The following is a 22575-nucleotide window of genomic DNA, read 5'->3' on the forward strand; positions in this document are numbered from 1 at the left end:
AGAGAGAGGAAGGGAGAGGGAGAGAGAGAGAGGAACATCAACGATGAGAGTCATTGATCGGCTGCCTCCTGCACAGCTCCTTCTGGGGATCGAGCCCGAAACCTGGGCATGTGCCCTGACTGGGAATCGAACCATGACCTCTTGGTTCATAGGTCGACACCCAACCACTGAGCCAGGCTGGCTGGGAGAGTTCAAGGATTTCGAAAGTGAAATCATTTTGGTATAGAAATACAAAATTGTTTGAAGCCAATGTGCCTTACATCGTTGATGTCAAAATATATTAAGTAAGTTAAATATGTCCTTAATCAGTATTGACTTGAAAACTTAAAGCTCTTAAAGGACAGACTCAAACAATAGAGGATGGATCACTTGAGAATTAAAAACCAAGGGAGGCACCTTGGAGAGGGATTCAAGAAATCAGAGGGATAGGCTGATAATGAGGGCAATTGACATGTATGTAAAAGGAAGAGATGAAAAGATCTGCTGGATCTCATGAGAACGATAGCTTACAGGGAAGCCTGGCTGGGAGAGCCCGCCTCGCAGCGCATTATTAACAGGTGTGACTAGCTGCTGCCGCCAGCGTAAGCTGTCACTGTTAGCAGGCTGCTGTGCGACACTACAGCACATTTGAGGTGCAACATGACACTAATAGTGTCTTCTCTTTTCCTTAAAGCATAAGAGAGTGTGACCATAGTTCAAATCAGTCTTGAAAGGAAGAAAAAGCATCCCTATGCTCCCTTTGTTTCCAAAGAAGCCTTTTTCCAACTCACATAATGTACAAAAAATATTAACAAAAGCAAACAATGTTATTTAACATGCCCTGATATTTACACAGTGACACTACAAAATTTTAGGCCAGCCTCCCAGGTTGATGCTTAGGAATCTTGCCTGCCTTGAACAACAGCTTTAATCAGTTTTTATTATACTAGGGGATTTGTATGTGGGCTGTCATTCTTCATAATATAATTTTCTTATCGTTTATTTAAGAACCCATACACTGAGTAAGGCTTGTGAAACTAAGCTGCGAAGCAATCTAATTACTTCCAAGATCTGGTACACAGGCGCTTCCTGCAAATGAGTTCTGTCTAACCATCTTCATGGGGAGATTTGTTATTCCAAACAAGAAAATCCTCAAGGCAGTAACCTTGTTGTCCACTAATCCTGTGAATAATTCCAAGTAGTTTACTTCCAATAATTGGAACCCCAAAGGAAATGCCCCAGATGTTTATCAATGCAACTATGGTCAACCAAAATACAGAGGATAACCAGGGCACTATCTATCATCCCTTTACTAAAAATAAAACTAACACCTATTAAAGTGGCTAATAATATGGCTAAAAAGGTACGTCAATATTAAGGGAGTCGATTTCACTATAAACCTTGATTGAAAGGCACATATTAGATTTTTGATTTGTCTAAGAAAACTGTTGGACCTATTTCTTAATAATATGGAACAGCATTAAGTTCAACTTTCCTAATATCAAAAAGCTTACTATGGCTTTCTGTACAAAGTAAAAAAACAACAACAAAAGAATACAGGTATTGCAATTCAAATTTGAAAACATTCTTTTGTTTAGGTGATTGAGGGGACATAAGGGGTCATAAGTTTATAGGTCATGTTTCTAACTTGCCAGGGTTCATTCTCAGAGGGACACGATGTTAAGCAGAGTCTCGTGCGGGGGTTTATAGCTAGTAGGCGCTCAAAATTCAAATGAAGTAGAATATACATTAAACATATTATCAATTAAAATAAATATGTGATTTCTGTTTGTGAATCTAGAGAAGTAGATGGTCTTTATATGAAGACGATGATTTGTATGGAGATTGCAAATAGAGCTCAGGTGAAATGGCACTGGCTTGTCGACATGTGATTCCCTGTAAAAGAGTATTAACCAGGCTAGTCCAGGTTGAAACCATATTACTGAATTCAGTTTTGTGCCATGGTCTACTTTAAATAAAGGTTTTATATCATTAGCAATGTCAATCAGCCCATCCATCAGAATTACCCTGACCTATTTCATGCAACAACAATATTTTCAGAGACACAAGTAGAGTAAAATGAAAACAAAGGCCTGGAGTGTAATTATTTTACAGTTACCTTCTCCTTCATTTTCATGGGTCAAAAAGAAGTCTTGCTAATAAATTTGCTTAGGTTATCAGTTTTCCAAATTAGCTAAATACCAAGATGGAGGAGGAAAGCTTTTAAAAGTACTAGTAAAACTTGTGTACAAATGAAAGCACTGTCACGGTTTCCACAGTTATTTCCTTCAACATTTTCTATTAGGTCCCAAGGAGGTGATCTTAGCTGTAACACCATCATTCTGTTATCATTGTAATTAGCTGGTTAATATTAATTAAGGGGGAAAAAGCAAAGGGAAATCAGACACTGTAAGCATGATCACCTGGGAAGCTTCCCCAAGAAGCTACAACTTTGTACCCCAGGGAATCTCAGCACTGTCCCTCCAAGAGGATTAACACCCTGTCCTTCCCCCCTCAGGGGAGCAGGGGGAGATAGGACATGCACAGTAAAGTCCAGGTGGCACAGGGGAGGTGCTTGTCTGTCAGTCTAGCCTGGAAACAATGGATTGGCTGGGGGCTGGACCCCATCAGAAGTGCTAGAAATTGCCGAAAGTTAATTGGTTAGATGGAAGAAGCTCTTGGTTAAAATCCCCCGACAGAGTTCCCTCTCTCTTCTCTTGTTCCCACTTGCGCTCTCCTGCTCCAGGGCCTGCTCCGGCCCAGCCCATGTGCTCACCTGTTCTCTCTCCATAGCCATGTGGTCTTAAGCAGCCGCATGGCCCAGGGCCGTGGGGACCCCACATGCAATGGACTGCAGCTGGGAACACAAACTGGACTGTGCTTTAATATGGAACAGAAATTCCAAGCAGTGGCCTTAATTCTGGCCCTGATGAAGACAAGATGGGACGTTTTCCTTTTGTTTTCTTTTTGAATCTTCACCTGAGGATATTTTTTCCATTGCTTTTCAGAGAGAGTGGAAGGGAGAAAGAGAGAGAGAAACATCAATGGGAGAGAGACACATCAATTGGTTGCCTCCTACATGAGCCCCGACCAGGCCGGGGATCAAACCTGCAACTAAGGTACATGCCCTGGCCCAGAATCGAACCCGTGATGCTTCAGTCTGAGGGCCAATACTCCAACCACTGAGCCAACCCAGCTAAGGCAAGATTGGACTTTTTCTATGGCACGATGGATGGAGATGGGACCTTGGAGGGGAACCCCCTTAATTTTACATCCTCAATAAAGCTTTCCATGTAGCCCCATCCTCCTGTGGGGGCCTCAGGAAATTATTGTTCCCATGGCACCCCAAGAGGTCCACTTCTACTGATAACAATTCTACTTCAAAAGATGATGGTTGAAGAACTACAAAAACACTATGGAGAAAATACTTAGGATTAATGTTTAATTACAAGCCCAAATGATAAGCCTAATATGAACGTTATACTTTTGAAGGGCCAAAGTGGATGGAAACTTCCTACTGATGAAAGAAGGCATGGGATTACTTTAAATGATTAAGGAATGACTTGCTTAAGAAGAACATCTTTTGAAGAGAAAGAGCATGTAAGAAGGCAGCTTACCTGTACTGTTGCTATCAGTTTATAGTTCATCTTAAGATTTGAAAGCTATCCTGGGTAGTTTATCACATGGACGAACACATTTTCCCAAATAGCAACAATTGAGAATCGGTCTATAAGAAAAGCACAACAACTTTGCTCACCCAAATGCCATAAATTCATAGGCCTCGTTACTCATCTGGAAAAGAAACCTAGTGCCCACTTAATTAATACCCTGAGATGTTACTGTCATTGTTCAATGTGAATCAAGCTTGCCAATATTTAATTTATAAAAATATGGTTTTATTGATTTCAGAGAGAAGGAGAGAGAGAGAGAGAAAGAGAAACATCAATGAGAGAGAAACATGGATGGGCTGCCTCCTGCACTCCCCCTACTGGGATTGAGCCCACAATCTGGGCATGTGCCCTGACAGGAAATTGAACTGTGACCTCCTGGTTCATGGGATGACACTCAACCGACTGAGCCACACTGGCTGGGCCAACATTTAATTTTTAAAAATGATTCTGCTGAGCAATTTAAATCAATCAACAGAATCATTCTATAAACTTTAGGCTTCCAGTGACTCAACTAAATAAAACCACAAGTCCCAAAACTGAATGTCACTGCAAACTTTGGGAAAAACCTAAAATTCAAATGTTCTGAGTCGGAGCCACACTAGCCACCAGATGAGCATTACTGTAGAGAGACACCGGTTCTCTCACCACTACTTGCTATTCCAGTTTCATCAGCCTTGTTAGCAAAGGGCATGCGTAACAGTTTCTAATTCAAAGTGTTCATGAAACATGAATACCAAGTATTAATAGACTAATTTAAGTCATTAAGCTGCATGGACCAAGGAGAATAAGCACATCAAGAACAGAAAAGAAACCATTTTTTAACAGAAAAAAATTGAACAGAAAAAAACTTGCAGACAAGGAGTAGAAGGGAAGGCATCATTCGGGTGAAACGTTCAGAGAGAAAATCAAAATCCACCCACCTTGACCCAAATAAAACTTTAAGAACAGAAGCACATGCCAACTATAAACAAATGATTAATGTTCAGAGTTGAGCATGTGCATTAAAAAGAGGAGCAGTGTGATCTTACCTGTTAAAACATTCAGGGAGAGAAAGAAAAAAGCACAAAATGTTCAAAGCATTCTTCCTGGGTGGTGGGGCATAAATGATTTCAAAATCTTCATGTGTATATATTTCCTAAACATTGTGTTTATGATCAAAATATGAAAAAAATTAAAAAGGCATGTTAAATTAATTCAAGTGAATATTAAAGGGAAAAAAGTCAATACAGAAAAATATTCCAGCTGCTTTTATAATTACCTACTATTGTCTACGGCCAAAGCCATTCTGATTGAAAAACACTGAGCACACGGAGGAGATTCAGAGAATGGGTAAATAAAAGATTACATCTTTCATTTAGCTCTTTCTCTTTCTGTCTCTCTTTTTAAATCTGAGACTTGGAAAGCATGTTTTGATCTAATTTTAAAAAGCCCCAAACATCTAGAGCTCATTTCCATTTTTATTAGTCCTAAAACTAATTATAGGCAAAGGTGCTTAATTCTTGATGTCTAAGGTCTCGTCCAACTCAAATTTAAGCTGTAGATGTTTAACATTTCAGAAACTCTATTTTGAATATTTTGATAGTCTTAAAGCTTCATGTATTACATTTTGTGCTGCACACAGTTTGGGCCGCTTCACCGAGGTGAGAACTTCATTCCCTGTATTTTCAGCAGCTCACTCCATGTCATGCTCAAGCTTCCTGGATAACTTTTATTGTCTCTATGTCAATGGCAAATTCCACTTAAGTTGCTATATTTCTGCCTATAGGTATTCAGTGACAGTGAAAGGCAATGACTATGAAAATTTCAACATCGTGGGGTAACTAATTTGGGGGAAACCAGGAATTGCTAACTTCAAACTATAGATGTAGTAAGTACATAAGGTAGTTTATAAAGAATTAGCGGTACTTAGATTCTCACAGCAACCTTGTACTCAACTAGAGCCATGGTTTTCAAACTGTTACCTGACCTGAACCAAAAAATGCCATAGAAGAACTTGATCCAGGGGTAGGAGTGAGAAGGAATGAAAAGGAAGGAAATTCAGGGCCACTGCGTGGGGCTCCTGGAGGCTGCTCCCTACTCTGTAACCAGAAAAGTCTGCTCTTATAAATTTCATACAGAGAAGCACTTCATACAATTTTTTTTTTTTGGAAATAAAACAAAAAGAATCCAGTTATAAATATAGTTCAAACAACACTGATCCCACTCAGAAAACTGCAGACAACAACGTTTCCAAGTCAATATAGTTGCTCTATTGGACGTGGGAAGAATTGTGAGGGTATAAAGTGTGAATTATTATTAGTAAGCCAGACTGTCCTTTAGAGAAAGCTAGTAAAGAACACTCAGCCAGAGAAGACACTGTTCAAGACACCGCTCGGCTTCCCGAGCTCCTATCATTTCTTGACCTTTCTCTCCCTGTTTTTCTGCAAAGTCGTTACTGACTTTCTATGAAATATTATCACATTCACAGTGAAAATTAGATTCTTCGAGACCCCTGCAGAACTTAGCTGGCTCATTTCCTTACCTATCTCCTTTAATGCTCCAGGCCTCAGACCTCTACATGTCTCGATTCCAAGGAACTCCCCCTTTTTTCTCAGTGGCTACAATTCATGATGACTTTTATTCTTTTAATTACCAGATGCTAAGACACATGCAGTCAATCCAGCTAGGACTGCCTGGACCCTCACCTATACTGACTACAAGGGCCTTTTTCACTGTTAGTTTTAATACATTGGATTTTACCCACCAGTGAAAAACATTCCACTTGTTCAGACATCACCAATTCACTGGTTCTCTGAAAAATGTCCATCCACGTTTATTTTCATCTAATCCAAACTACACTCATGGCCATGCAAAAGAACCACAAAAATCAAATGAAATTCCTTCTTTGTCCCATTCTCCTGCCAATATCTGAGCCAACGAATTCAATAAACCTAAAAGGTATTCTTGTTAACAACATGGCCCAGCAGCCCATGATTTTTTAATTTTTTCCTCCCCCTCAACCCGTACTTCTAATTTTAGTTCTCAATAATTTTCAAAAGAATATGCCAATAATCTATACAATTCTTAAATACTTCAGTATAGATGATTCAATGTGTGGGAGAAGTGTGTTCTGTGAAGGTTTACACAAATTAAGTGCATGTGAGGTTGTGTTTTTTTTACTTCACAGATTGCTATAACCTACCCCCAAAACTTTCCAAATCAATTGAGGATTCCAGAGATTTTGCATTTCTAACAGGTGCCTAGGTGCTGATGAGACTGTTTCACGGACCACCCTTCGATAAACGTTGTAGAAAACATTTGAAGTTTCCTATCCCGCTCTTTAGGTGTGAGCAGTCTAGTCAGCATAGCTGGACTTGACTGAGGAGTCTGCACATCTGGGGAGAGGAAATGAGGAATGCTTATAACAAGAGCTCCAAATCCTGCTACCTAAATTTGTATCAGAGGGTGTATAAATGAACCAGCATTAACAGGCCCCATGCTCTGGGCCTCCAGTTCTCATCTGGAAAATCAGGGACAACACCTCTCTCACCGACTAGACTGGGATATTGTGAGGATCACTGTCGATGACGCATGGGTGACAGGTGGTAAATTATAAAGCACTGTGATCATGCTTACTTAGAAATGCATCCAGTCAACAAAGGACATCCCATAAGGAGAGTAGGCTTCTCGGATTCACCCACGAATTGCTGAGTTTGTTTCCTCTGGTCAGAAAACGTTCAAGGGGAAAACAAAGGCAAACACACTTGTCATGACTCAATTGTTTTCTTTTCCTTTAGTGTATTTGTTATGTAACAAAAATAAAAGTATTTTCAAAATTTCCTCCCTTACCCTTCATTCCATGTTTTTGAATTGCTGTTTAAATTTTCATAATTCCTACTTTAAATAAATTCAATGACCAATAGATTTTGTAAAAGAAATATGTATAGCAACTAAGCAATGTCTCAGATGTCGCACCATAAAATTTCATTGCATGAAACACTCAGGTGTGTTTCAATACATTGCAACATTAGATCCTGCAATTGGTTCTCACTGTTTATACCTCTAGGCTTTAAGCTTATGCCCCTCTCTTCACTGTGTTACAGGATTCATCCTTTTGTAACAGATGTACTCGAGATGGGTCCATGTGTTATAATTTAAATTTTTTTTAAAAAAATGTAACATGCTGTATAACTTTTTTTTGAAAACGAAGTCTTTCCACAGATAAATAGGCCTATAGGTGCATTTGTGCTTAAAAGCAAAATGAACCACCACAGACAAAATTTGAAAAACTTGTTATGGCAGCAACATATCACAGTAATTTCAAACTCATGGCCCTCCCTCTAACTGGCTGTGTGATGTGAGACCAGTCACTTAACCGCTCAAGGTCTCAACTGCTTCAGCAATGAAATGGGATAACACCACCACCCACCCCAAAAGCTCTGAGCCTAGTGCATCACTCACAGCCTTTAAACGTTGGCTGCTCTTATTATTTGCTGTTAGTTTTGTGCGCTCATTAGGAATCCATCACAATTCATGGACAAGAAAGTTTTCTTTTAAAAAAAAATTACAGAATATACAGTATTAACTTATGTTACTGCTCTGTAATATACCAGCTCAGTAAATACGGAAATTTACCTCTTGGCAAATTATCAGATGAGTAAATGAAGACTCAGTATGCCAGAAACGGACACGAGCTTTACCTTGTGTGGGAGTTTTCTATAATGCAGGTGTTTGTGGAAAATTACTAATTCTGCAAGATAAAAAAAAAACCACAAAAAACACACACAAAAAAGCCTGCTAAAAAATCAGCCTTGCTTGCTTATTGTTCAGATTTACTATTAAGTTATCCCTGGTCTTTTAGAAAATAATAATACCCCACCAGTTACAGCCCAACTCTTATCTAGATGTAGGAGCACTCAAGGCATTCAATGACTGAGCAAAGGAGGAAGGGAGAAAATAACTTATCTAATTTTAAGAAGGAATTAAGTACTATTTTCTTCCTTTTACTGTAAGAGAGTTTTGTTTTTTTCTTTTTTTTCCCCGAGAAGCATTACTAACATACGCCTGTCTACCAGGCCTAGTCAATATTGGACTCAGATCTTTTTTGGAATTACTTCAATATAAGTCATAAATAAATTCTCTCTGTAACAGTTCCCATCCAGACTAGGGGGGAAAAAACAACAACCTATAAAAGAAATGTGTAGCTTAACCCACTTAAACAATAAAGGAATGAGATGGAAGAATAGCTTCTGTATATCCATTTGTTTATGTTAATCTGTTATGTGGCAACACTGGTACCTGGTGAATTGATTCCTTTGTTAAAGAAATGAATTTCTCAGGGATTATGTAATTGGATTTATGTTAATAATTTCACAGTATTTTTTAATAGATAAAAGAATTTACTAAGAAGAATATCATCTAATTAACTCACTAAACAGCTGTCCCTACTTCCCCAAGATGCTGCTACAACACACTGTTCGCTGCATTGTCCAGGATTATGACAATTCCTGGGAAGTTGCTGGATTTTTTTCCTTCTGTAATCAGGGTCATGTTTCTACTCCTCTTCAGCCTAAATTTATTTTGTGACTTCTCTCCTTTCAAGGTTCTTGGTAGAAAGCATGTGTTAGACTGGGAGAAAGCAATGCACGCATCTTTCTAATTTGCCTCCGGAAGGCGGAATGGAGACTGCTCATTAGCACAGTCACCTCCTCTGCTTTTGTGCTGTGGCACCTGGAGCGTGACCGCACATTATTGCTCCTGCTCATTAAAACCCCAGGTAATAACTGCATATGCGAAAACTGTTTGTATTGCAGACAATGTTACTTCATTTTCACATGTGGAAATATCTTTATAATAAATATGATACTTTATGGAACTCTACAATGATATTTCCTAAAAAGTGTCTAAATGTTTACTTATTGATGTAGCCATCTTATGGAATTGACCTGGTTTTACAGCCACTATACAAGAGCTGCGTCTATTATTTCTTTTTATTAACAATAAAATTGGCATTCATTTATTTTGCTCCTTTACCAATAAAAAGCACGTATGTTGACCTGATAGGTATAGCATTACATTTATAGCAACATCTAGAGATATTAGAGTAAGAAATGTTGATCAAATCTCCCCCTCCCAGCCATTTATCTTTTTAGGTTTTGGACAGTTGGCAGATTTCTGTGAGTCAGCTTGAATAATGCAATGTTTGAAACAGAGCTGCAAGGGATTGCACAGGCCATCTCTACTGCACAGACCAAAATTTATTTTAAAAACAAACAAAAAAAAGTCCAAGCCTTTTAACTTTGTTCTTAAAATGTCTACGACACAGTGAAATATCTTAATTAGTCAACGTCTCCCTATCCAAATATCCTAGGAAAGTATAAATATGGAAACGAGAGAATTCAAACTAAGGCAGAAAAATATTTTTACCAGATGTTATTAAAGTCAGCAATTTGTGAGACTTCTTGTAGAATGTTTAGGTTCTTTCATGTCAGTATGGAAGTACTGAGGAGTTTTTAAATACATGCTATAAATAATCTAAGGAGAAACAACTGCTCAGATATTTTGTCCAAGTCGATTCATACCCACCATAGACATACTCTGCAGATAACTTCCTATGGGAATCATCTTAAACTGGTATCCAGACATTTTCCTACAAAGAGAGACCTTCTATTCTTGGGGTTTTATTGAAGTCTGGTTGAATGAGATTGTTAGAATAATGCGCTGCCTAAGGTTTTGGGCATTGTGAGCCAGAAACTCAAAGGAAGAGGGACAGGCTTCAATTCAGTATCTTCAGGCAAAGAAAAACCAATTCATGTACTACAGAAGCTGGAGCAAAGAGCCGTATGAGTCAAACCTCAAAAAATCAAAAATCAAAAATCCCTGTGTAGTTGTGAGAACTGGTTGTGGGAAATCCAGGTAAGACAAAAGAACATGAATGTCCTTGCAAACTCACACGTAGGGTATGCACCCCTGAATCCCTCTTTCATTGTAAACTAAATGTCTTTTTTCTTTCTCTTTTAAGGTTTCCAGTAACTTCAACTTTCCCACTATTGTGACTTTAAAGAACCTGGGGCCTACAAGCAAGGCAAGGGGCCCAGGTGAATGTTAATTGATATGGCTTTAGCTGTGAGGGTAGTGAAAGTGAAATCATAACCAGGAGTGACACATCAGGGAAACTGATAATGACAGGCTTCCAGGTATGGGAATTGAGGGGTAAGGGGTCTTCAAGGGGCATATTAGAAGTTCCTGTCCTTGTGGTGTTTGAAAATGGATGGTAGGTAGAACTCTTCTTTGTTTTCAGAATCCCAAAATATTTAAACAAAATGTGAAATTGAAACAGCATTGATGACAGTAATTGTTTGGTGTTGTGGAAATCTAATAAAACAAATGATTATTTCCCTCCCTGTGGCATCTGGCATGTTTGTGATTGGATAGACACAAAGTGGCCATTTTCATATCACAGTTAATAAGAAAACTTGAGCCTATTTAAGATGTGAATGACCTCAGGATATTTGTTAGGTTTTTTCCCAATATCATGTTGATTTTATATATTTTTGTATACAAATTCCTCAGGGGAAAATCCATGGTGTTGTTTTATAAGACTGTGAATCTAGAGCTGCATCATACCATGCGTGTTTTCTTTCCAGATTACTATAAATACTAGTCAGTCATTAAAAAAAAATCTTGCCATTTTTGACAACACAGATGGACCTTGAGTGCACTATGATACATGAAATAAGTCAGACAGAAAAAGACAGATACTATACTATCTCACTTGTATGTGGAATCAAAAAAAAAAAAAAAAAAGAAAAGAAAGAAATGTGCTCAAGTTCATAGATGAGAGAGCAGATTGATGTTTATCAGAGGAGAGTTGGGGGTAAAACTGTTGAAGGCAGTCAAAAGGTACAAACTTCCAGTTATAGAACAAATAAGTCCTGGAAACGTAATAGTGCACAGTATGACAACTATAGTTACAAAACTATTTTTTATATCCTATGTTAAAGAAAACCCACAGGTGCTAGGATCAAATTCCTTAGTAGAAGTCACTGGAATTTATTCATGGTCTGATGTGATTTCAAAAAGTGCTGTCTTGAACAAGAAATGACTTACTTATATTAAAGAGCTCTTCCGTGCCACCTAGGATTTAGTTGCGACTGTGAGATTAAAAATACATTAAAATTTCAGGCTGACTTAGGGAGGAAGGAAATAGAAAGGAATCATTAATGCTTTCAATCGTAAAAGAGAGTAGATGATGTTGGGGAAAGGGAATCAGATCCAGATAAGTGAGAGAGGAAAAAAGGCATGAAAAGCTATTGAGTAGGCACAGCTGTCTCCTCAGGCTCTTACACTCAAGTGGATGAATTCAATTTGAAATTTACTCCAAATGGTCACCCCCGGCAAAATGACAGTTAAGAAGAAATGGACAGGAGTCAACACAATCTTGAATTCTGAGAGGTGATTAGAGCTACAAAGCCACATAAGGACATTTTAAAATATCACATGTAAAGAGTATGATAGCATTGACTGTAGCAGTTTGGTACAAGCAGCACTTGCAATGGAATCTAATCAGATTTATAAAGTGATCAGCCTGAGGGTATAACTTAAACATAAATTATAAGTGGTTTTTAAGGACTCTAGTCATAAGCACAGTCTCCCTGGATAGCAGAGGAGACGGGACAAAAAGGTGCTGAACAGTAAGTAGTTCACACATTATAGTTCTCACGCAGCATTCGGAAGGAACCATTATTCTTACTCATGCACAAAATCTTTTCACATATAAATTATATTTGCATAAATATATTTGCACACCATCAACTTTAGGCTGTTTCTCAAATACAACCTCCATATCTTAAGTAGGTACAGTGACGAAACATACACACACAGAAGTCTTTGTGTCTGTGTTAAAAAACATACTCTGTTACTAATTACCATTAATAATGGATGTTTTGATCGCAAAAGTTAGGATTATAATTTGCATACAACACCCAGTTCCTTCTTGCTGAATCAGATGCATAGTGTGTATTTAAATTTACCAAACAGACGTACAGTAGAGGCCAGTGCATATTAATACCACTTCCTAAGACCCTAATAAGACAGTTTTTATGAAGCAAAGCATTTATCTGAGAAATATTTTGCTGTAAAATTTATTTAAATACACTATTTAGTCTATTTAAAATATTTTGAAATAATAATTAAATATTTCAAAGGTTAAACACTGCGCTTTGGAAATTTTGTAGTTTAATTAGATTAGATGAGTGGTAAATAGGACTGAAATATCTAAAAATTTTAAGTATTTTAAACTCAACAAAAATTATTCACAATTCTGAGAAAAGCCTGTTCAATCAAAATGTTCTGTTCTGGTTCTTTTTTGCAGTAAAAGGAATACATTTCTCATAAAAATAAAGCATGATAGTTAATATCCGTTCACTTAATGGAGTCATGACTGCTCTTTTTCCTAGATAAGGCACTTTGTAAGTGAGTTAAAGTTCTGGCAGAATCTGTTATGGTTCCTTCAGCTTCATTATTCTTGGAGTCATGTAATTAAATCAACACATGAAATAAAAACATGGTAGTGCCTGTCAATCAAAAGAGTTCTGTGCTTTTAGCAATCAAGAATCAAGTGCCAAAATGGGCTCATCTTATTGGGACCCCAACTATAATTGATGTCACAGTGATTTCAATGAATAAAAAGGTGATTCACTAATAAGACAAGTAAGATAATTTCTAGGACTCCAGCTGGCCATGTATCCTTAAGATCTTTACAACCCAAGTTTCAATGTCATATTGTCAATCATCGCCATACTTCTGAGAGAAAAAATATATATACCAAGTAGTCAGTGACATCAGATGAAAGTAATTGATATCAACATTATTTTTCCAATAGATTTGTTTTCAATGACACAACCCAATCAAAGTAATTCATGATTACTGTCATCCACGGGGTAATGTATCAGAAGAACTTTACAAACATGAAACCCACATGTCTGCCTAAAGTTAAAACGGGCTTTCCATGGTGGGCCGTTGCATTCGGCTCTGTTTGTTACACACTCATTACATCCTGCAGTCAGGAGGAAGCAGTATTTAAAACATTTTTTCCCCTCTGACTATTGCAGGTGCTTCTACCAAGCAATAAAAGTTGCTAGAGAAATCATATATACACATATATGTAACATTAGGGAAACAAGCTGCTTTATCGCCCTGACTTAAAATAAGCTCAATCAGTAGAAAAGAAAAATGCTGCAATATTCAGCTTGATGAGCAGCTTGAAGACAAGAATACACTCAGAAGCAGTTTTAGGATTCAGGATATATCTCACCCAATGTTTGAGTGAGATGAACATCTCTCCTCTTAATTTTTCTAAACCACAGAATGAACAAGTGGCATTTATGTGGGGAATGTAAACCAAGATAGCAGATATGTAAAAATTATTTACATACGATTCTGACGCTTTCTAGGTAGAAAAAGAAAAGGTTTGCCCCTGTTTAATTTTAATTTGTAAAATGATATCATTTTGTTAATCCTAATTCATACACATTCTAGGTTAAAAGGATACTTTTCATAAGTCAGCAATGAAATTTAAGTTCTGCAAAACTGATTGACAAACATTTTTTAGCAGGAAAACAAATATATCGACTATATTTGAAAGCAAAAATTAAAATATAGAATAATAAAATTACAAAGATGAAATCAAGAGGCAGTTAATCAACATCTCACAGGTCTAGGGAAAAAAAGCATCTGTAAAATGAAAGTCTTACTCTTGACGGTCGCCGTCCGGGTGCAGTTGTAAAGAATCGCCAACTCCCCGAACACCTTCCCTGGGCCCATGGTGCACAGCTTCACGCCTTCTTTCGTAACTTCCACCTTACCATCTAAAAAGAAGGAGGGAAAACACATTATTTTAATTCTCCTTCATGCTTCATTTTATTTGTTGCATTTTCAATATGCAGTGAGGAGTGTTAGGCTCATTTTTTAAAATGCAAAGCAGTTACCAATTAAAACAAAGTCATCATCAAGATGTAATGCAAGAAATGAAATAAAATATACAAATTAAGGAATCCGTATCCTTTCTTGAATTAATCACTGATAAGATTTGATGTGAGTCTGAAAGAAAACCTCAGAAAGAGACAGAGACCAAAATGTAAACATATGAAATTATCCCAAATGTGATATTAGAAAATTATGTTAATTCCAATTTTAATGTCATTTTGAATCTAAGGGAAAAAATGGAGTAAGTAGGTACATTTTCTACAGCACACTTCATACTTGAGAATTCTCACTGGAATAAGGCAGCTATTATGGAAAGGGAGATTACTTTGACCCTGGGGCATTACTTAATTGTAGCTCGTGGTATCTTTTATTTTTAAACATCTTATCTGACTTAAGCAAGCCTGTATTATCTGCCTCCCAGCCCTGCAACTCTGACTGTAAGGAAGAACCAGCTGGGAGGGCCGAGGGAAAGAAAGAGACACTAGGAGTTGTTTATGTTCCACAAAGGACCTGAGAAATGAAATGCTAAAGACGGGAAAAGCTGAAGAAACATTCTACACTGGATATACATTGCCTGCAAGTAAGGAAAATGCTATTCATGAGGGAAATGAAAAAAAAACACATTTTTTAAAAAGTTATAGTTATGTACGTAAGAAATTCTATCACCTGACGCAATGAGGAGAGAAACAATAAGGTAACAGTCGATTCCAGCCTTAATCCTTCCATTCTATTATTTGTCCAAGTTACTTATCCACAGTCTACAGAAGGAAAGTCCAGTGCTTGTCATGAGCTAGTGGCTGAAAGACACTATGCTACCAAGTTTTTTGCAAACTTCAGGCCTTCATGCATCAACTTCATAATTGTCCCCTTATCTGTAGTGCTCCCTGTCATATTCAACATTTTAGAGTTTTGGCTTTAAATTCACTCCCTCCTTTTAAAGATCAATCCAGTTTTATCTAAGCAATAATACCTGTAAAATCACAGGGTTGATGTGCTCATTTATTTTTTCAAATAGCTATTGAGATGAAATCTTAAATATTAAAAAAAAAAAAACTTAAAAAAAAAGTTCATGTACCAGTGAGGCAACACCAGGCTGCCAGTGTACCTTGTTCTTCCCTGAAAGCCATTCCATGTCTATGGCATCAATGGAGAGACAATTCTGCAATAATCAGGGTAAAAAATCCACACAAAATCTATTCGCTACTTTTGAACAGTGTGCATATCCCCTTTGTGCATATACAAGCTATTCAGGAATGAACAAATCCAACAATTCAGAAAGTCTGGAAACACACACGCAGACATGGCCATGAAAATAGTCTATCTTTTTCATGTTTACTTCTTGACTGCAGGGGAAAAGAACACTTTTCCTGATAAGTACATCAAAATCATTCCAGTAAATTCATATTTTCGTAAGTTTGCATCTCCCCATAACATCTCCCCTTTATTTCAATGGCAGGCCTATTCTCCTAGAAATTCCACCTGCCACTCAAAAATGAGACACAGGCTCAAAATATAATACGGTTAAGAAATTTATATTTTGAAGTCAGACCAGGTGTTGAGTTCTGGTTCTCTTATTGGTTCCTTACTAGCTTTGGGCAAGTTGTTCATATCTGTATGCCTCGGTTTCTTCATTAATAAAATGGATAAAAGAAAAGCACCTATCTCAATGGGTGGTTGGTAAAATGAAATGGGATAAAGCAGGTACAATGATTGGCACAGAGCCTGGCATATAGCTATTAATCCATGAATACTAGCTCTTATAATTGGTGTTATTGTCACTACATTTCTTTATATTTAAAAGGAGGTAGGGTTTATTAGATTACACTAAAATACAGTATTCCATCATTTATTACAAAAACCAAACAAGGTCCATGTAGGATAATAGGTTTTTGTTTTTTGTTTTTTAAATGGACTGGGGAGGGGAGGAGTAGAAAGGAGTTGAGAAGAGAACTTTTAGGTTCAAATCAATATCACACCCAAAGAAAATAGGATCTTAAGAAATCACACTGGCCTAGCTGTCGAATGCAATGTCTTTGTACTCTTCCCACTTGGCTATGTGTAACCAACCTCTGATGTGCAGAGTGGGGCAGAAGTAGGTTTATAGTTAGGAGTATGTGAAACACAAAATTTACTCTTGTATTATTATTAGTTAATTATTGTACTGTTTTCCATACAAACGACTGCAAGCCTGTTTTTGTTCCACCCTGTATTATTGCTTCAGCAACTATAGTCTTACTGTGGAGGCTCCCGAGAATAACATAGGAACGACTTTCCAGTGCATTACAAAATCTCCTTGACTCGAAGCCCTAGCTTCTTACAACTGTTTGAGAGTCGTGCCTTGTCAGCCAACAGCCAGCCTAAATAAAGGTCAGGAAGAGGCATCAGGACTCTGGTTTTAGCTCAGTGGTTTCTAAAAGGAAATCTGTGGACCTGTCCCATCAATGCTAATTTATGAAACTCAGATGAGCCCTCCCTCTGGGAAGCTGTAAAGTTCCTCCACCACCAGGACTGCCCTGCTGGGTCCCGTGGTCTCTTACTTCCCTGAAAAACCATGATCATATAACACCGAGCTGTTTTAACTTACGGGCAATTAATTTTGTAACTGATCATGTTTCCATTCCTCATATGACCTCTAGAAGGCTCGCAGCTAGGATCATATGACTCTGGGGTTTGAAATTTAGACACAAGCTCACTTCTGGTTCGAACTCATTTTCCTGACATATATTTGCCTAATTTTTTCATGTCTCACTCATTTCTTTGAAGAAAAAAAAAAGATGGATAGAAACAATTATATATATACATATATATACATATAATTAGTGTTGGTAACAGAAGGTTGTATTCAATATAAATCAGAAAAGCAAAAAATAAAGACTTGTTCAAACAGACTGTATTTGAGAAATAGAAGTTTAGATGTAAAACATCTTTTCCAGGTGAAGTTAAAAACACTGAAGATTCAATATATTCACAATAGCCTAGAAAGTAGGGGATCTGACCTCATAGGATAGATGAGAATGGTCCAAAAAGCACTGTATTTGTTTTTTTCAATGAACAGAAAGATCTAAATGGTAAACAGTAACATAGGGTTTGTGACTCTTGCCCTGAGTGGTAATCTGATCATTTACCCGTCCTCAGACCTACTGTGGGAGTGGGGGGTGAGCACTTTATGGAGGTAGGATTGACTGGGGACTACAGAAAGGTAGGTACACACATGGCATTAAGGAGAGTTCTTTCAGAGACATTTAGAAATATAATTCCCAAGAGCCCAGTAAAGTCCGTTATTGATGTAAAATGTGAATTTGGTTAAGCTCATTCACTATGCCTTGAAGCAAATTTGAAGTGATTATACATTTACAAATGACTTCCAACCATAGTCTGTGAGCATCACTTAAGAAAACTAAAGATAAGACAGTTAAAACTTCACTCATACCCACAGTGGCCCCTATTCCCACCTAATCAGCTGGATTTAAAGTATTCGGACCATCTTAAAGCCACGCCCCTCCTCTCAGACTCCCTCCTTTTTCACTCCGTGGCTACCTGAGATTAGTTTTGAATGGACTCCATTTGCATAGAAAGTAGGTAGGACTGTGTGTGGCTATTTTAGTGGTGAGGGGAGGCATGCTGGTAAAACAAACAGGGGAAAAGCAAAGTAAGCTGAATATATAGCTTGCTTTTCCAGGAAGCTTACACCAGGCAGACCAAGCTGGGAGGTTTCTATATCGTTACAATTTGCTATTAACTTTAGGAGTGCATTTTGATGAATTTACTTCAGGTCAGCACTGACTAATTAATTTCTGTTTCTTGAAAGAAATAGAGATTGATCAGCATTTATTCATGACTATTTTAATTTTATTTTCAAATATGTTAGATTTTTTTGTTTTTGTTTTGTTTTTTTAAATGTATCTTTATTGTTGAAAGTATTACAGGTGTCCCATTCCCCCCCCCCCCCATTCTCCCCCTCCCCAGGCCTTCACCCCGTTATTGACTGTGTCCATGGGCTATGCATATATGCATATAACTTTTTTGGTTAATCTCTTCCCATCCTCCACCCCCCTTCCCTCTTTCCTCTGAAATATGATCGTCTGTTGCCTGCGTCAATGTCTCTGGGTCTATTTAGTTGGTCAGATTCTTTTGTTCATTAGCTTCTTCTTAAAGAAGACCCTTCAACTTTTCCTGTAGTGCTGGTCTGGTGGTGATGAACTCCTTTAGCTTTTCCTTGTCTGAGAAGCTCTTTATCTGACCTTCAATTCTAAATGATAGCTTTGCTGGGTAGAGCAATCTTGGTTGTAGTTCCTTGTTTTTCATCACTTTGAATATTTCTTGCCACTCCCTTCTGGCCTTCAAGGTTTTGGTCTCGGTGCTTCTTCAGTTCCCTCCTTGTAGGGCTTCTGTTCAGCTAGATTTCAGGAGGTTCTGAGTGATGGTTGTTCTGTGTTTTAGTTGTAATTTTGATGTGGTTGTGGGAGGTGGCGGGTACAGCTGTTACCATCTTCGCATAATCAAATATGTTAGGTTTTTTAATCAATTTTTTTAAAAAGAGTAGCTGAAAGACATTTTAGAACATCCTAGTAGATTCCTGGACTTTTTCCACTATTTTCTCTGACTAAACAGCGACCAGAGGTTACTAAAACTGTTATTTGGATACCTAATGATACTCCAAAATGAGGTTAATCTATATATTCTACTTCTGCTCTTTTTATTCACTTTTGCTTTTTAAAAAAATGTGATACTATATTGGTGTTATTTTTACTATGCACTGTCTTCACAAGGAAAGAAAAGTAGAGAAACATTCAAATCATTTTTATTTAGATTATGCTAAATTATAAAAGTTGTTGGCATGAGAGATGTTGAAACGGTTGGTTAAAATAAGGTTTATTATAGCTTCATTTAACTCTTTTATTACTCCTGCTATTAGCATCACTAACTGAAAGCTCTATCACAGTAACTTGAACGTATTTTTTTATTCTGTTTCACCTACCATATGCCCATTTATGATCTGGAATTGGCTGAATCATAAGTCCTTAATCTTGCCACTTTGAGCAATAATCAGTCTACCTCCTGCTTTTTGGCACCACAATTCACCTATCACATTTTATCTATCTTTTATAAGAATCAGTAGGCCTTATGCCTAAAAGAAGAAATGGAGTTTACAAGGAGACCCAAAATCTCCTGGCTTTATTTTTATGGGTTTTTCACTAACCTGTGGTTTTGTGCCATAAGAACTTTCATACTAAGGCAAATCAGCTTAGAGATTTATCACTGACAGGCTGAAAGAGAATGACTGGCAACAATCTAATTATAAACACTGTGCTCAGTTCCAACAATCTTGGTTGGAACACTCAGGACAACTTGATTGACCATTAAAGGGAGGTAGGTGTTATATCAAAGGTCCCATCTAAAAAGACCTCCCATCTCTTTTCTCATCAAATCTGTTTGACTATAGTTTCATGATTTTGTAGGTCTGAGCCCACAGCCTTTACATTATGCATTCCCTCATAAGGATTTTTGTAGTTGCTAGATTCAACCAAATTCAACACTGTGTGGCTCAGCTCTATTGTCACCAGCATGGCTGTATTTCCTATAAGAGATGAGGCTCATTATAAATCTGCTTCCTTTCGTATTCTTCATCCTTCAGTTTTATTTAGATATCATTGACATACAGCACGTATAAGTTTAAAGTGTAGAGCACAAAGACCTCACTTACATATAGGGTGTCCCCCCAAAATGTATATGCACTTTAATAGCTGACAATTCCCTTAATTTTCACTCCTTTTCAGGTTTAACTGATTTGAAATAAAGGGGGGAGCCAGACCAAGCTTTGAACAAATAAAATTTGTCCTAAAGTGCCAGTAGACTTTTTTAAATTTTTTTTACGGGGATACATAGAAGATAAAGTTCACAACAGTAGATGAATTGAGGGCGCACAAATACTGAAGGAAATGATTCCTGATGTTTGCAATTCTATTGCTCGAGTTATCAGCAGTGCCTGGACCAAAACAGCCAGCAGTTTGAAAACAGGCGCTGACAAAAAAATTATTCATTTCTATAGGTTCTTTTAAAATTTTGAAAATGAACTATATGTTAATAAACACTGATTTTATGCTCATTTAAAGTGTGTATACATTTTTTGGGGATACCCTGTATTTTGCTAAAACAATTACCATAATAAGTTTAGTTAATATCATCTCATACAAATACAAAAAAAATTTGATTTTTTTTTTTGCCTTGTGATGAAAATTTTTAGAACCTACTCTCTGATTTTTCTCATAAATTAGGGATACCATTATATCACACTCGCCTTGCAGGGTCATTTTAGATTGGGGTGCTGTCATCTGGGGAAGAAAGTAGAAATTGATGAGACTGCTATGTGCTTACTGGAAGAAAAGTCATCCAATTGCCAGGAACATACTATATTCTTAGATCTCCCCTGTAAATCTGTACTTCTTGTCAGCCATTTATATATGTTTTCCTTCAGCCTGTGTAAGAAGGAAAAGGGTGGCTTCACTGTGAGATGTAAGTTTGTTTTTTACATTTAAGAACTGCAGTGTGTCAGCACCTTATCCATTTTCTGTTTAAAAATGCTTTCAAATCCAAATGAATATAGACTCTCTGGATATAAACTTCCATTCCTTAGATGAGGAATTAATCTTGATGACTGAAGATCATACTGTGGCCACTGAATAAAAAAAGCCTGTGAGAAATCGCCCCGTTTTAGTGTTATGTATTCCTTCCAAAGTTTGCTTTCCCTGATTCTAGTGGGGCATGTGTTTTGTTTATTATTTTCTCATTAGACATATATATTTGCAGTAGGGCACTTTTTCCTAAACTACTTGTGTTATCACCATACTTTCTTTAACCATCAGGTTCTAATATTACTTTAGCGAGGACCAAGCTTCCCATTCAAAGAAGTCACATTTCTTTGATGTTATCATAGTGATAACTATTACAGAGAGCACAGAAGTACCAGTGATCCAAACGAAACGAAACAGAACCTGAGGAGTAAGAGACTAGTTGAGTTTGGAGCTACATGAGTGAAACCTTTGTTTCTTCTCCATCAATTAAGCAAATCGAATTTCTCTTCCGGTCATAACTGCTGTAAACATGTTTAACGCAAATTTTCATTATATTAAATTACAACAGATTACAATATGTATTGCATATAGAATGAAACCACAGTTATCTTGGTAATGAGAGAATCAAAACTATAAATGAGGTATCCAAACTGAAAAGAGAAAGAGAGAGAAGGGGATTAACATGCACATCAAGATACTTGAACTTCAATTTTTTTGTTTGTTTGTTTCTAACTCTAAGGTCACAGTGCATGCACACACATCCACAAAGGAAACCTATATGAGGAAAGGGACTAAAATTTAAGCATTTTGGATAGAGAGAATCATCGGAACCATCAGAATGGAAGTCTGGAATGAGCAACTTACATGGAAGCAATTCTGTCCTTGGACATATTTAAGGAGTAGAGAATCTACTAAATCTATTGTAGACAGGTCAACCAGTTATCTGACATGAACAGGATTCTGGAAGGATTTCACAAGCATCATGGTTGTATATTCTTTATACAAGTTATGCTTTGAAATCCGAGCACTTTAAAAGTACACAGAAAGCACTAGATAAATGTCTGTGAACTAATGTTAATTTCTAGCAATGAGGAAAGCTAAAGACCAGAGAGAGAAGTAGATGCACACAGAGGAAAGAAACCGGAAATAGACTAATCATTTCCTTAATAAATGAGTTGAATAGGTAATCGTCTTGACTTAGTCAAGTTTGTTAAGCTTACTTCCAGCAGTGTGGAATATATTCTTGCTCTATTATTCTAGAAATAATAGAGCAAAACAATGAACGGCTATTTCTGTACTGCCTTAGAGACAGGCAAATGACAGGAGTATTGCTGTCACTGTCAGACTTGTAGGTGCTCATTATATGAGTTTTGCTTTTGCTACGTTTT

General features: G+C 37.2%; 1 protein-coding gene across 3 annotated transcripts in view; it reads right to left on the minus strand.

Annotated features, from left to right (window-relative positions):
* The window catches only part of PRKG1 (protein kinase cGMP-dependent 1), a 953315-nt gene that overhangs the window by 545761 nt on the left and 384979 nt on the right, over positions 1–22575 (minus strand). For all 3 annotated transcript variants that reach the window (XM_081157647.1, XM_081157645.1, XM_081157646.1), the window contains exon 3: positions 14384–14497. In XM_081157647.1, the coding sequence (XP_081013773.1) occupies positions 14384–14497 (114 nt within the window). The remainder of the gene's footprint in view (positions 1–14383; positions 14498–22575) is intronic.

The sequence above is a fragment of the Miniopterus schreibersii genome (genome assembly GCF_964146895.1).
Source record: "Miniopterus schreibersii genome assembly, chromosome: 14".
NCBI lineage: Eukaryota > Metazoa > Chordata > Mammalia > Chiroptera > Miniopteridae > Miniopterus > Miniopterus schreibersii.